The following is a 14596-nucleotide window of genomic DNA, read 5'->3' as shown; positions in this document are numbered from 1 at the left end:
TGAATATATTCACAACGAGTTTTCTTAATCGATTGTGAATATCTATTGCGCGCGATCGTGTACATATTCCAGTGATTTCCATCATTTGTTCTACGAAATTTGTTGTACCATTTGTCTCTCTCACGTTTAAGGCGCAAAAGATCCAAATTGTACCAGCTGTTCGAGTTTTTCAAAGATACATACTTTTGCGTAACTAGCTGATTTGTACACGTTTTCAAGGTAATAGTAAGAACAGCTGCTGATTCATCTAAATTATCGACCTCGAATGGAAAATCCAGGCTTCTCATCACAAGATTCGAAACAGCATGTTTCGAATATTTCCTCCAGCACTTTAATTTAACAAAATCGTCGTTTGGCACGAAATTATCTACAATATTGATAACTAAGGTCTCATGATCGGTTATTTTCAAATTGGTATCAATGACTGTGTTAATAGTTTCAAAATTGGAATAAACATGATCAATTAAAGTTTTACTGTGCCTGGAAATACGCGTGAACTCATTTACTGTTTGTTTCAAATTGAAGAAATCAGATAAGCGCTTCAGATGGTTCGAATTGTAGTCATCACGCCAATTGATATTGAAATCACCAGCTAATATATTTAATTTGCTAGAATCAAGGAACATTTCGAGCCAGTTTTCTAAAATTTCAACAAAACGCTGATCACTTGAGCTGGGGCTATGATACAAAACACCATAATTACCCATCTTCATGCCACGTTCAACTGTAATGCCCAAAAACCAGTTTCCATCAATAACTTCGTTGAGGCGAAGATTGAATTGAACTGATTCTTTGACATAAATAGCAACACCGCCAGTATGTCTAGAATGCGATAAACAAGCAGCTACATTGTATCCCGGAATACTATATTGATCAAATGATTCAATTTCAATAATATGTGTTTCTGATAATAAAACTAAAAGTGGACGCTTTTCCTCAACAATCTGACGTAATGCTACGTAGTTTGTTGACAACCCCGCAATATTCAAATACAGAACATGAAATTGATTCACAATTCTTCTGGAACATGGTTGCTATTTATTGAAATGCAAGCTGCCTTTTTTCAATTCATAAAGTCTTTTGTATACTAAACACTCAGAACTAAATGCGGCATGGTTGACGTCCAAATTCATTTTACGTTCTCTATTCATTTTCAAACAATTAACACATTTCAATACAGTTGACGTGCACTCAGATGTCTTGTGTTTCTGACTACACCTAGAACACGTTTCACAATTTTGTTTGCAATCCGTGCTCTTATGTCCAAATTCTCCGCATTTGAAGCATCTTAACACACTAATCGCGGGAACTACGGAGCACCGATCAAACCCCACATTTATTTTTTTCGCACTCAGTAAATTATTATATGTGTCAACATCTACTTCAATCATAGCGCTATACTTATTGTATGTGAAGCGTGGATTTTCGAAAACTTTCAAAACTTTTACATCTTTTATTGCGATGTTTTCATTTTGACTCTTTAAATAGTCAATGAATACGGCGGAGGAATGCTGATCGCTCATGCCCACAATTTTTAATCTTGGCACCGATATGGGAACAACAGCATGGTAATTTTCACCCAAATTGCTTTCAATATCATTTTTGACATCATTTATGTTGGCTCCATTTGAACACTCGACAATGATGGAGCCATCTCTACCATTCCTAAAATTCCCAATTTTGTGTGTTTTTGGATCTAGTTTTGTTTTTAAATGCTTACGAGTTTCCTCGCAAGCTTGTTTGGACTCTTTGGGTTTTATTACAATAACCGACTGAGTTTTACGACTATTTTGCTTGATACTATTGCTCTTTATATTATTATCAATAGCATTGTTTGACCTTTTGACTACATCCGCGAAACTTATGTTATTAAGAATGACATCATCATTATCATTATTCTGATATTTACGTTTCTTCCGTTTAGGAATGTTTTGGTGCGATTCAGAAGGAATTGCACCAGGTTCATCGAGCGAATCATTCCTTGCAGCTAAATTATTCTGCGCGGTAAATGTTAAAAATGAACTTGTCATAGAATCCAATCTCTCACATATCAATTTTTCAAGAGACTCACATATATTTTGTCTCAAATCTTTCATACCGCACTTTAGCGCGCTGTCTAGCTGAGCCGTAATGTGATCTCGCATGTCCGTAAGCGAGTCAGAGAGTGAAGATAGTTTCATCACCTCCTTCTCTACCTTTCGCACACCCGAGATAAGATCACTTTGCTCACCACAACCCTGGTCTGATAGACAGTCATTACATTTGAAAAAAACATTTACGTTCTCCGTGATAAGCTTTGCATTCGGCCTGCTCAGAAGTGTGCATTTGTAGTGGAACACTCCGCTACACTTACCGATACAGCAAACCGGCAGATCGCTTACCACTATCCCCAGTTTACACACCGAACATTCCATAGCCAACACAGATTAAAGCGGGACGCTATACAACCATACAGAGAAGAGAAATAAAGAAAGAATAAACCGCCACGGCTGCTATACAAGTAAAACAGCACGCCGGGGCCGGCTGAAAAAGGCAAAATTAAACAAGAATCGGTTGTTGTAGGCAACCGTTCTCCTACTAATCCTGATTTCTCAACAAAAAGGGCACGCGAACGAAGACTTCTTTCGCTGCACAGGGCAATATTTCACACTAAATATTCATAAACTATCACAGCACAAAACACAATACTATGTCCACCATGATAATTCTCTGTGTGTCTCTGCACAATCTTCGGCCCTTGTATCTGTAAAGAGTGTATGTGTGTGTGTATGTATTGCCGCAACTAAGTAGAAGTTTATAAATCGGGTAGGAGGGATATGAAACTGGGATATAACAAAGGAAGCATCATTAAACGTTGACATCGGCGTTTCTGAGGAACAGGTATAGATGAAGCAGAAGTTCAGGATCACGGCTACCTAAGATGTCCCGGACGGGGATATTCGATTGTCTGCCTTGTGCCCTCAATGCTCTGGAAAGCTGAGAGCGGGCAGCATGGAACAGACAACATGCTCGATGTCGTGGTAGCCATCGCCACAATCACAAAGATTGTTTGCTACGAGCCCAATGCGATAAAGATGCGCGTTTAGGTTGTAGTGATTGGACATAAGCCGAGATATCACGCGAATGAAATCACGACCTACATTCAATCCCTTGAACCATGCACTCGTCGAGAACTTAGGGATAATCGTGTGTAACCAACGACCGAACTCATCTTCACTCCACATGCGCTGCCAACTAACGAGTGTGTGCTGACGAGGAATGTGAACAAATTCGTTATAAGTAAAAAGTGTGCCTTCTGAAGAGCCCACCTTAGCTAGCGAGTCCGCTTTCTCATTCCCCGGAATCGAGCAATCAACCAAAACACTCAATAGATGTCCTTTTCTTGTTAGGAAAAAAGATGAGACTGTCTGAAAAAATAAAATAATGGTCGATGGGCAATGTTTCAATAATCCCTAGTGCGCAGTATATCGCACCCAGTTCAGCGACATACACGAAACAAGGATCTTTGAGTTTGAAGGAGGCACTGGAATTTGCATTGAAAATGCCGAAGCCAATGAACCCGTTTATGAATGAACCGTCAGTAAAGAACATTTTATCAGATCTAACTTTCCCATATTTTTTCAGGACGACGGGATTAACACCCCTGATGGAAATAACGCCCCATCCCTGATGGAAACTGTAACGAGAAGATTTCGAGCTGCCATGAGAGAAAATCATGTGCTGTTCTGACAGTAAATTGTGCAGGAAATTATTCAGAATTGGTGAAAGTCCACGATTATGAAGCTTCTTTTTTTTATTAATAATGAATAAGAGACGAAAAATCTTAACCTAACTTAACCTACCTTATCCTAATCTAGACCTAAATTTATTAACACCGATTACCCGCGGTAACTCGGGGTTAGTAACTAACATAATACGAACTAGCGAAACCCAATTTATTCCAGCAGCAGATGTAAAAAAAATTCTTTGAAATTACATTTTTTTTTAATCTGTGAAATAAGCAACTCTTCTGGATCATTGATTTGAAGTTTCATTCGGGAGTGGATTACAGGCTTTATCCACGACCAAACAGATGAAGTTACACTGTTTTTTACGGTATTTTAGTGTGTCGAGTCTACCGCAAATGCGGAGAATCTATTCCTGCTATACAGTGACTAAACATTTTGCTACGCGTAGGAACTAAGTGGTGCACCCGTGGCCGAGTGGTTAGCGTCTCACATTATCATGCCGGGTGTTCGGGTTCGATTCCCGTTCCGGCCGGGGGATTTTTCGTCAGAGAAATGTCCTTCGACATGCACTGTGGTCATGCGTATTCTAGAGCTTGCCCCTCGGAATACATTCAATGCGTGTTATTTGGCTTAGGAAATCTCAACTAAGTATTAATAAATGACGCTATTTAATGCATACGTTGAGACGGCAAAAGTTCCACAGGGCCACGTTAACGCCATTTAGGAAGGAACTAAGTCATTGAATATTGCAATTAAAGCCGATTTTTGATCAGTTGAGAAAAAGTTTCTACTAATATTTTTTCATATAGAATCTCCCATTGTACTTTGGGCAATTCATTTGCAATCGAGGTTTGGTAATTATCACATTTTGAAGGTGGTAATATATACTCTTAAATTGGGATCCGCTTCTAAACTTCTAGCAATGACCAGCGATTCCTTAGCGTTTCTTGATAAATGTCTAATGCTAACGACATTTAGTATAATTTCATCGATGTGTTGATTGGGATCGCGGTATGCGTAGAGAATGTTTCTTATAAAAAGACTTTTGGATTTGCTTTCAACGTCTTTCAAACCTAATCCACCCTTAAACGTTGGCAGGTATAATTGATTTTTTACTACACTGTAAAAGTATCCTTTCCACATAAATTCATTACACAAATTTTAAATTTTTGCAATGTGCTTGTTTGCTCGTGGAAATATTTGAGCAATATACTGTTACAAAATTTATTGGTTTTTCGTTTCTCCAATCACAGGTGCGAATAACCTGTGTGTCCACAGACAAAACGGAATACTGAAGTTGGGATTATACCACGTTTCATGAATCTTTTTACGACGGAGTAAAACACGTGTAGCTTCGTTTGCTATTCCATAATCGACTAACTTTTATTAACGTCTACCTTTTCTTCCCCTACGAATACATCTTCTCATTATAAATTAGTTCGCACAGAGAGTACCCGTAAATTCCGTAACACAGCTCTCCTCTCAGGACTTGTTCGTCCCGACAAGTTATCTTGATGAAGAATAGGGTGCAAGACGATCAATGTGAACAATTTTTTTATCACTTCTTCCCCGTCGAATCTCGTAAATCAGCTTGTTCAACTTCCTTTCGATTTGATACGGACCTTCCCAGTTTGATTGGAGCTTTGGAGATCTACCCAAACTGCGCTTTGGATTGTACAACCAAACAAGCTGCCCAACATACAAGTCGATTTGATTTGAACTATGATTATACCATTCCTTCATGCTGTCTGCGGTTATCTTCAAATTTGTTCTGACGATATCAGCTGTTTTATGCATTTGCTCCAGTTTTGTTTGTGCCGGTAAAGATGAGACACCGCTGTCTGGGGGTCGCCAGAGATCTATGGATAGTCTGATTTCTCTTCCTAAGTTTAACAGAGCAGGAGAAAATTTGGTGGAGTTGTGTTCAGCTGCTCTATAACTCATTAGCGCAAAGGGTAGAAGCTTATCCCAGTTGTGTTGATCCTTATCGACAAATTTCGCGAGATAGTCCAGAAGCGTTCTGTTCATCCTTTCTACTAAACCGTTAGATTGTGGATGTAAGGCTGTAGTACGAGTCTTATCAACACCTAAAAGCTTTAACATACCTCTGAAGACATCTGATTCAAAATTTCTTCCTTGATCCTAATGTATGCTACGAGGCACGCCAAATCTCGAAACAACAGTTGCTATCAGAGCTTCAGCAACGTTTTCGGCAGTTTGAGTCGGGAGAGCTACAGCTTCTGGCCATTTGGTGAAATAATCGCAGATTACCAGAATGTATCTGTTTCCGATAGAAGAGGCAGGCAATGGACCTAGAATGTCTATACCGAGTCTTTCAAACGGTTCCCCGACAAGTGATGGTTCTAAGTTTCCTCGCAATCGTTTTGGAGGACCTTTCCTAGTCGCACAAATTGTACACTGCATGCACCATAATTTTATGTCACGAGACATTCCAGGCCAATAGAATCTTTCTTTAACCTTCGATGTAGTCTTATTGACACCGTAATGGCTACCAGTCAAACCGTTGTGTATGTTTGTTAGAATTTCAGGTACCAAAGTTTTTGGTAAAACTGTCTGAAAGAATGTTCCATTTGATTTATGAAATCTGCGGATCAAGACTCCATTTACGATTCCCAGGTAGTCGAAGTTTTTCCAAGAAGACTTGCAAATAGTAGAAAGTCCAGCAATATCGTCCGCTTTCGGTCGGTGTCCTGCCTTCACCCATCCGACAATTAATTTTAAATCGACATCGGTTAATTGAACTGCTGATAAGTCCCGTCCTCCATTGTAAATCACTCGACAATCCTCCAGCTCGTTTTGATTTTTCGATTCTAATTTATCACAATGCTGGCAGCTGGTATCGTAACAGGGTCTCCTTGAGAGTGCATCAGCGTTGCGATGCTTCAGTCCAGGTCTATGCTCACATCGAAAATCGTACTCTGATAGGCGTTCCACACAGCGCGCCAACTGCCCTTCCAAACGTTTGAAATTGCGGAGCCATTGTAAGGCAGCGTGGTCGGTCCTGAGTAGAAATTGCCGTCCATACAAGTAATGATGAAAATGATTTACCGATTTCACAACAGCAAGAAGTTCTTTTCTGGTCACGCAGTAATTACGTTCCGCTTTTAACAAACATTTGCTGTAGTAGGCGATTACTTTCTCTTTCCCATCTTGCATCTGGGATAAAACTGCTCCTATTCCGTAATAACTTGCGTCGGTATCGAGGATAAAAGATGATTGTCCGTCGGGGAATGCTAAGACCGGAGCTGTTGTTAGTAGTTGCTTCAATTTCACGAAGGCTTCTTCGCAGCTTGGCCTCCAGGCGTATTTCATTTTGGGTTCAGTTAATTGATGTAGTTGCTTCGCTATGGCAGAAAAATCCTTCACGAATTTCCTATAGTAAGCGCAGATTCCAATGAAACTTCGCAGTTCCGTTTTGTCTTTTGGACGTGACCATTCGAGGATTGCCCGAATCTTGCTTGGATCTGTATGCACACCGGTTGAAGAAACAGTATGTCCCAGGAATCTCACCGTGTGCTCAAGCAAGGTACACTTATTTGGATTTAGCTTCAGATTAGCGATACGCAATCTTTTAAAGATTGCAGCCAAGTTTTCAAGGTGACCTTCGAAGTTCTCTGAGTGTACGATTAGGTCGTCCATGTACACCAAGCAAATCGTCCAAGGGAGTCCTTTTAGCACCAGATCCATAAGACGTTCAAAGGTGGCCGGACTATTACATAAACCGAAGGGCATGACGGTAAATTTCCATAGATCCTTGCCAGTGGAAAAAGCAGTTTTATGTTGGTCTGCCTCATCTAACGGAACCTGCCAAAAGCCACTCTGCATGTCTATTGTCGAAAACCATCGTGACCCATTCAAGGCGTCGAGGGTCAGATCAATCCTGGGGAGAGGGTAAGAATCTTTTATAGTCAGATCGTTCAACTAACGATAATCGACACAAAACCTGGTTGATCCGTCTTTCTTCTTCACCAAAACGACTGGTGAGCACCAAGGGCTTTGGGAGGGCTTGATAATTCCACGCGATTCCATCTCCACCAACAGACTGACCATTTCTTCTCGTTTGGATAAAGGTATTCTTCTTGGAGGTATTTTAATTGGCTTGTGGTCACCGGTATTTATTTTATGCTTCACTACAGTTGTTTTTCCCATGTCATTTGGGTCTTGGCTAAAGACATCCTGGTATTCTTCTAAAAGATTTGCTAGTTTTAATTGTTGATTTGCATCAAGTTTACTGCTGGACGCAGTGAAAAGCGCCCCCCGTTCTGGTCGGGGGAATTTTTCGTCAAAGAAATTTCCTCCGACTTGCACTGTGATCACGCGTATTCTAGAGCTTGCCACTCAAAATGCATTCAAGGCGTGTTATTTGGCATAGAAATCTCAACTAAGTACTAATAAAAATGACGCAAGTAATACTACGTTGAGACGGCGAAGTTCCTCTAGGAACGTTAGTGCCATTGGAGAAGAGAGAGAGATGTTTCCTTCAACCATAAGCGTTTGTGGACTCTGATTCACTACACAGTTAGCAGGAGCAATGAATTCGCTGTTGGCTGGGATTTTCACGTCACTTAGGAGCACAGCTGGGAATGATCTTTCCTCTATGCTGTATCGCGTCAGCGGAATTGACCCAGTCTCCAATAATTGTAACGTTCCTCGCACGAAATCCATTTTACAAGCATTTTTGGCCAAAAAATCACTCCCTAGGATACAGTCTTCTGGAAGGTCAACGACCCAAGCTGTGTGGTCAACATTAAGCTGTCCGATCGCGAAAGTTACTGTGATTTCTGCCAAAACTGGTATTAATTGTCCAGATACGGTCCGTATGAACTTTTTGTTAACACTTGTGATCAATTGTCCCAGTTTCTCATAGAAATTTCGGCTGATGAGAGTTTTTGCTGCTCCACTATCAACAATTGCTTCGCACGGTTTACCTTCTATACTAATTGAAGCGAGATAACTGCCATGATGTCGCGTTAAAGTGTGAAAGTAATAGATGCTGGATGGAGTTTGAGTTTTTGCCGACCTATGCCCCACTAATCCGGCGAACGATCGTTTCCCGATCGGTCTTTAGTTTTGTATTGGTACCTTTTACGAAATGGTCTGGTTTGTGTACCTACAGCTCTTACTTCGAACGCGATCGCATTCTCTTCAGACGATGCATCACTGAACGATTGTTCGCTTTCGGTTGTAGCTGATGCTACTAATCTAACAGCTTTTTGGGCCGATCTGGTCGCATTTCGTCTATATTCTATTTGCAGAGCCATTTGAACCGCTTCGTCGAGTTTTTTAACGTTGGCTAGCCGAACTCGGTCTTGGACAAGAGGATCGATTAGACCGTCGATAAAATGATTGAGAGCAATTAAATCGCGAACATCATTAGGACAATTATGGTAAGCCGAAGATACGAGTCTTTTGACAGCATCGGAATAGGTCGTGATGTCTTCACATCGTTGCTGTTGCCTTGACCGCAGCTGTGCATGATGCAGTTCTCTTCGGAACTCATCTCCGGAGCGTTGGTTTAGAGAATTTTTGAGAACAGAATAATCGTTACGAATCTCTGGCGCGATATTTCGGAGGACCTCGAGTGCAGGGCCTCTCAGCATCGCGGCTAAATATTTTGCTTGAAGCTCCATAGACCATCCATTGATATCGGCTCCCATCTCGAACGATAGAACGTAATCTGACCAATTTTTACTTCCATCGTATATGTCCGGAGTAATTTTTACATGTGATGGTATTTCGGTTCGTACGTTAGTTGCAGCTGCATACGTGATTTCTCTATGCTCGGCTGTTTGATCACAGTTGCCACTGAAGCCCGGCATTGCAGAAGTATTTGCACCAAAATGGGGGACGCTTTCACGTCGAGTGGGCTGAGGAGAGCTTTGGCCTATCGGATTCCCAGTGATTTGCATAGCGTTTAACGCTACACTGAAATCTTTTAATGCTGACAATGCATTCATTTGATTTCGCAGGTGATCCAATTCCACTCCATACTCCTGCGACTGCTCGTTCACTTCTTTTCGCAAATCATTAACTGATGATGAAACCGACGCATTAAGTTCCTCGAACTTCTGTATAAGATTCCTTCTGTCCTCGTCATCCTTCTTCTGATTCTCGGTGAACATTACTTCAATAGCTTTGAGGATGTCACCTTCGGCACCGGCATGCTGAACATGCAGATTATTTACGGAAGGTGCATTGGTGGTAGGCAATGACATAACTAATTTCTGTATTGTGAGGATGCTTATACCCCACTTCTGACACCAATGTTACAAAATTTATTGGTTTTTCGTTTCTCCAATCACAGATGCGAATAACCTGTGTGTCCACAGACAAAACGGAATACTGAAGTTGGGATTATACCACGTTTCATGAATCTTTTTACGACGGAGTAAAACACGTGTAGCTTCGTTTGCTATTCCATAATCGACTAACTTTTATTAACGTCTACCTTTTCTTCCCCTACGAATACTTCTTCTCATTATAAATTAGTTCGCACAGAGAGTACCCGTAAATTCCGTAACAATACCATAATTTTGAAAGAATGTAAATGAGGGGCTTAGAATGAAAGGGGTGTAAGTGATTTGATCGATTTCTCTACATCGACTCTCTCTTTTGGTCATAGCTTAGCTGCAAATACATTCCCAGCTGTATTTGACAATGTGGTAGATAGGTCAGAACCTCACCTATCAGATTCTATAGCAAACTTAAATTGGAACGTTTTTGCAATTGAGTTATTAACTAAAGAAAAAGTTGATGAAGAGAAATCGATCAAGTCACTTACACCTTTTGTATTCTAAGCCCCTCAAATATTCAAGAAAACTTTTTGAACAGAATTAGGTTTTCTTCGTACATACAGGGAGATTGGAGTTGTTGTTTGCTCAAATTTTTTATACTATTCTACTCCCAAAACTTTCAAATGGTCAATTTTCTTAATTCTCCCATCAATTGATAATAATTGAGGTAGACACATAAAACATCTAAAATATTCAGAAGACATGAATATAAGAATTTAACCATAAAATTTGATACAAACGATTTATTTGGGTGATATTAAAGGATTCGACATTGGCCCTAATCGCCTATCGGTTGGAGTGCCCTTGATTGGAAAGTTATTCAATGGTTTGAGATATCGTTGGAATTTTCTACGGATGTAGAATGGATAATCCACTGGATGCCAGGCCAAAATAATCACGCACAAATAGCTTCACTGAAGGGCGAGAAAATCGAAATTGGTAGCGTCATTTGATTGCCTCATTGTAGCGAAAGGGGGAGATTTTGTACTGCTAATTTTCGATAAATCCCAGAGAATGTTCACTGGAAACCCATGCTCAGCTGTCAGCATTCAAAGCTTTCGATTGGCTTCGCATTGTAAATGCAGACGGTCGAATGGAAGAACGGAAACCGCCATTCTATTTGTGTTAGCCAAACAAAACGTGTAGCAAGTTGCGGTTTGTTTAATAAACTGAATGCCGTTTCAAAATATGTTTCACCAGTCATATGTCTGCGTTCGTAACAGTCTCTGAACTTATTTTCGTCGAACAAGGCGGTGTTCATCCGCGACCATCGACAGCTGTTCGCACTTCAACTGAAACATGGTTATCCGTATTGACATCTGACCTGTCATTTATGGTGAAGTTTTATTGAAGATTCACTTTTCCATCTGTTTGTTCTAAATCATAAAGTCCATATGGATAGAAACTGACCTGTTCGTTGAACGATACTCGCTTCTTCATGAACGGCAGATCGAAAGTTTTCGCTTTGGGAATTCTCCAAAACGCCGGGCGCTCAAATTGACGTTGTTCACACTCCATCACTGCTCGGAAACAGGAAACCACTGAACTTCACTTAACAGGTAGCCGAAATAAGCACACCTAAAATCGAAACTAGATATTGAACTTGACCCTTGGGTTTGATAGGTAACAAACAAACTAGCTTTGTAGCAGAAACTATATCTGTCTCGATTGAATGACGGTTCTCGAGGTGTGCTGTGTCACAATTTGAACGTTAATGCTCCCTCTGTTCGCTCGTAGACTAACAGATTTTTCTTTTCTCGCGAGTAGTTCAACGGGGGGACGAAGTATAACACGCGCGTGGTTATGAAGATTACAAAAATGCTTTTTAAAATAAATCAGCGTCCGGATAACGGGCAACACAAAACAACAAAATATGCCCCCTCTCTGCTGGCGGCAGTATCCGACGGTAGAAGACTCGATCTGCCGTTGACAGAACGGACAGATGATCGAACTCGCTTCTCCCCGCGATCCTCGTAGGAACGCTGGGTTTACGTACACAGTTGAACACTCGATTCGTGTGCGTTTGTGTAGCTTGGAAAATTCTCAATGAAAATTTCGTATAGGCCGGCCGAGGGCGCGCGAGTTTACGCGCAGCGCATTTCGAAACAAAACGCGCATCTTTCTCGACGCTCATTAAATAATAATGGGAGAAATGATCTCGCGTGTTCCCGAGGGTTAGGGTTCTGCGTCAGCGATCGTCTTGTCAGTGCGCTGTTTCGTTTTGCAGCGGGGAAGAATTTTTCGCATGTCACTCATCCGCTTTTCGCATCATGGTTCAGATGACAGCTGCGCTATAAAAAGGCGATAAGTAGTTTATTTTTAGGAACAAGCAGTACAACAACTTGTAGTTCAACAATGATCTGTCATTGAAAAATGTTAGTTGTCGCAAGGTATAAATAGTATCGTAGATATGAAACTCTCTTCCGTATTATAATAATAACCGTGACGTATACGATTCTGTACTGCCGATCGACAGTAATTTATTATTTAAACTATTATGAGAGAAAACTAAACTCAGTCAAAGGGTTGATTGTAATCGGCTCAGAGCTCTAATTTCTAAAACATTCCTTCTAACTTTTCGGTACACTTTATAGTCTGACATTGGAATATTAGTGTGGTGTAGGCCATGGTTCACACTAAAGTGAGCAAATCCTTGGAAACGCATTAGAACTCAGCAGCACTTTTTTTTTTTTTTTAATATCAATTTAAATCTGTTGGAAGGGATTAATTGTTTTCGTCCAACACTTTCGTTTTCTTGAGCAAGTTGAATTTTGGTGTTAACAATGAAAGGTGCAGAAGTTTTTTTCCACTTTCTATCACTTTAATCATCTGGCGAATCCAAAACATCCGAAATATTATCAATTTAGCTCTGTGACGATAAATTTTAGCATTAGTTCATGTAGCATTTTTGATGCCACTTCTTCTTCAATGACACTAACGTTCCTAGAGGAACCTCGCCGTCTCAACGTAGTATTACTTGCGTAATTTTTTTATTAGTACTTAGTTGAGATTTAGTTGAGCCTTAAATGCATTCTAAGTGGCAAGCTAGTTTAAACCCTCTTAAAGCCAAAAAGAAGAAGAAGTGGCAAGCTCTAGAATACACGTTGACCACAGTGCAAGTCGGAGGAAGTTTCTTTGATGAAAAATTCCCCCGATCAGAACGGGAATCGAACCTGAACCCCCGGCATGTTAGGAGTGACGCTAATCAATCGGCTACGGGAGCACTTTTTTTTATGTCTCAATTATACTTAAAAACAAATTTTAATTTTGGATTGTTATTCTTCAGCCAGCGAGATTCCAAAAGTCTCAGTCTGAAGTCTGAGAAAGTTTCAATTGCTTCGAAAGATCGAGAATGAAATAGGCAGTGAAATTTTGATCCTTTTCAAATTTTTGTGCCATCGTGTCCTGTCTAGAAATAAACCTCAGTCACAGTTACAGGTCCTGCCGATTCGAATAGTCTCTGGGAAATGGCGGTATTCGACCCGTTGTTATGCTGTATTTGCATACTCCATAATCCATACCATAATCCATACTTACACAGTTCGATCCTCGATTCATTCTTTATTGTGTTTCGAATGACAGTTTTGAAAGTAGAGGTGAATGAACTGCAAAGTTTAAAGCCTTTCAAAAACACAGAAGCAAGCAAGTAGTTTTGAGAGAAAGAGAAAAAAATACGATTGGTTAATGTCGGGGACATAACCAAAAAGACGTAATGGTACACCAACGTCTGAAAATTTAAACATATTGTTTTATTTTCATTTTTTCGAATTTTTCCAATGATAATGTGACTTGTGCATGAAGTAATCTACCCGGAAAATGGACTAGTTAACTGGAAAAATTAACTCTTCATCGATATTTAGGAGGTTCTAAAGACTACCTTCGGGGTTTTCATTGGAGTTGGTGTAGCAGGATCTAACCATGGTACTGTTTTTTACTTTTACACAATTTCTCAATTCCTTCCTTTTTTTCTTTTGGTTTATTTTTCTTTTAATTTGCTTTTTGGGGGCTTTGTATTCAAACGTTCATTCACCGGGGACGTTTTGGTTATAATGATGATGATGTATCTGATTATAGCGGCTTTGAACTTTTGCAGTTCATTCACTTCTAGTACCATTTGTAAAACTAAACCTAAACCCACATCTCACGGCCCTGACAACGGCAATTTGGACACCCTGGTCGCCGCCGTTGACTGGATGCTAGCTGGATCACTGCCGAATCGTGATATCCGTTAAAAATTTTACGCAAGTGAATGACACCGAGACAAATGTCTCCATTAGGGTGCCAATGAATGTATGGGGAAAAATCGACCCTAAAATTTCCAAACGTTACTATATCAAAAATGTTCACCACCTCGAAAAAACACCCTATGCCAAATTTCCGCTCGATCGGACGGGAGAGAGGCGCCAAGCGGTCAACGTTTGAGTTTTTCGAGAATCGAAAAATCACCCAAGGGAAATCGGGGGGAACTGATATTTTGCATAGGGTATTTTTTCGAGGTAGTGAATATTGTTTTATGTAGTAACTTTTTGAAATTCGAGATGACCATTGGTCACA

At 40.3% G+C, this 14596-nt stretch overlaps 1 protein-coding gene across 1 annotated transcript in view; it reads right to left on the bottom strand.

Annotated features, from left to right (window-relative positions):
- Positions 1 to 11822, bottom strand: part of LOC129764585 (PDZ and LIM domain protein Zasp) — a 117804-nt gene extending 105982 nt beyond the window's left edge. The window contains exons 1-2 of the mRNA XM_055763798.1: positions 11679 to 11822; positions 11453 to 11620 (exon numbers count right to left, since the gene is read on the bottom strand). Of these exons, the coding sequence (XP_055619773.1) occupies positions 11453 to 11560 (108 nt within the window). The 5' untranslated portion in view covers positions 11561 to 11620; positions 11679 to 11822. The remainder of the gene's footprint in view (positions 1 to 11452; positions 11621 to 11678) is intronic.
- Between the last annotated feature and the right edge of the window lie 2774 nt (positions 11823 to 14596).

Source organism: Toxorhynchites rutilus, chromosome 2 (assembly GCF_029784135.1).
Source record: "Toxorhynchites rutilus septentrionalis strain SRP chromosome 2, ASM2978413v1, whole genome shotgun sequence".
NCBI lineage: Eukaryota > Metazoa > Arthropoda > Insecta > Diptera > Culicidae > Toxorhynchites > Toxorhynchites rutilus.
The sequence above is the reverse complement of the archived record's forward strand: the minus strand, read 5'-3'. Positions and strand labels throughout refer to the sequence as shown.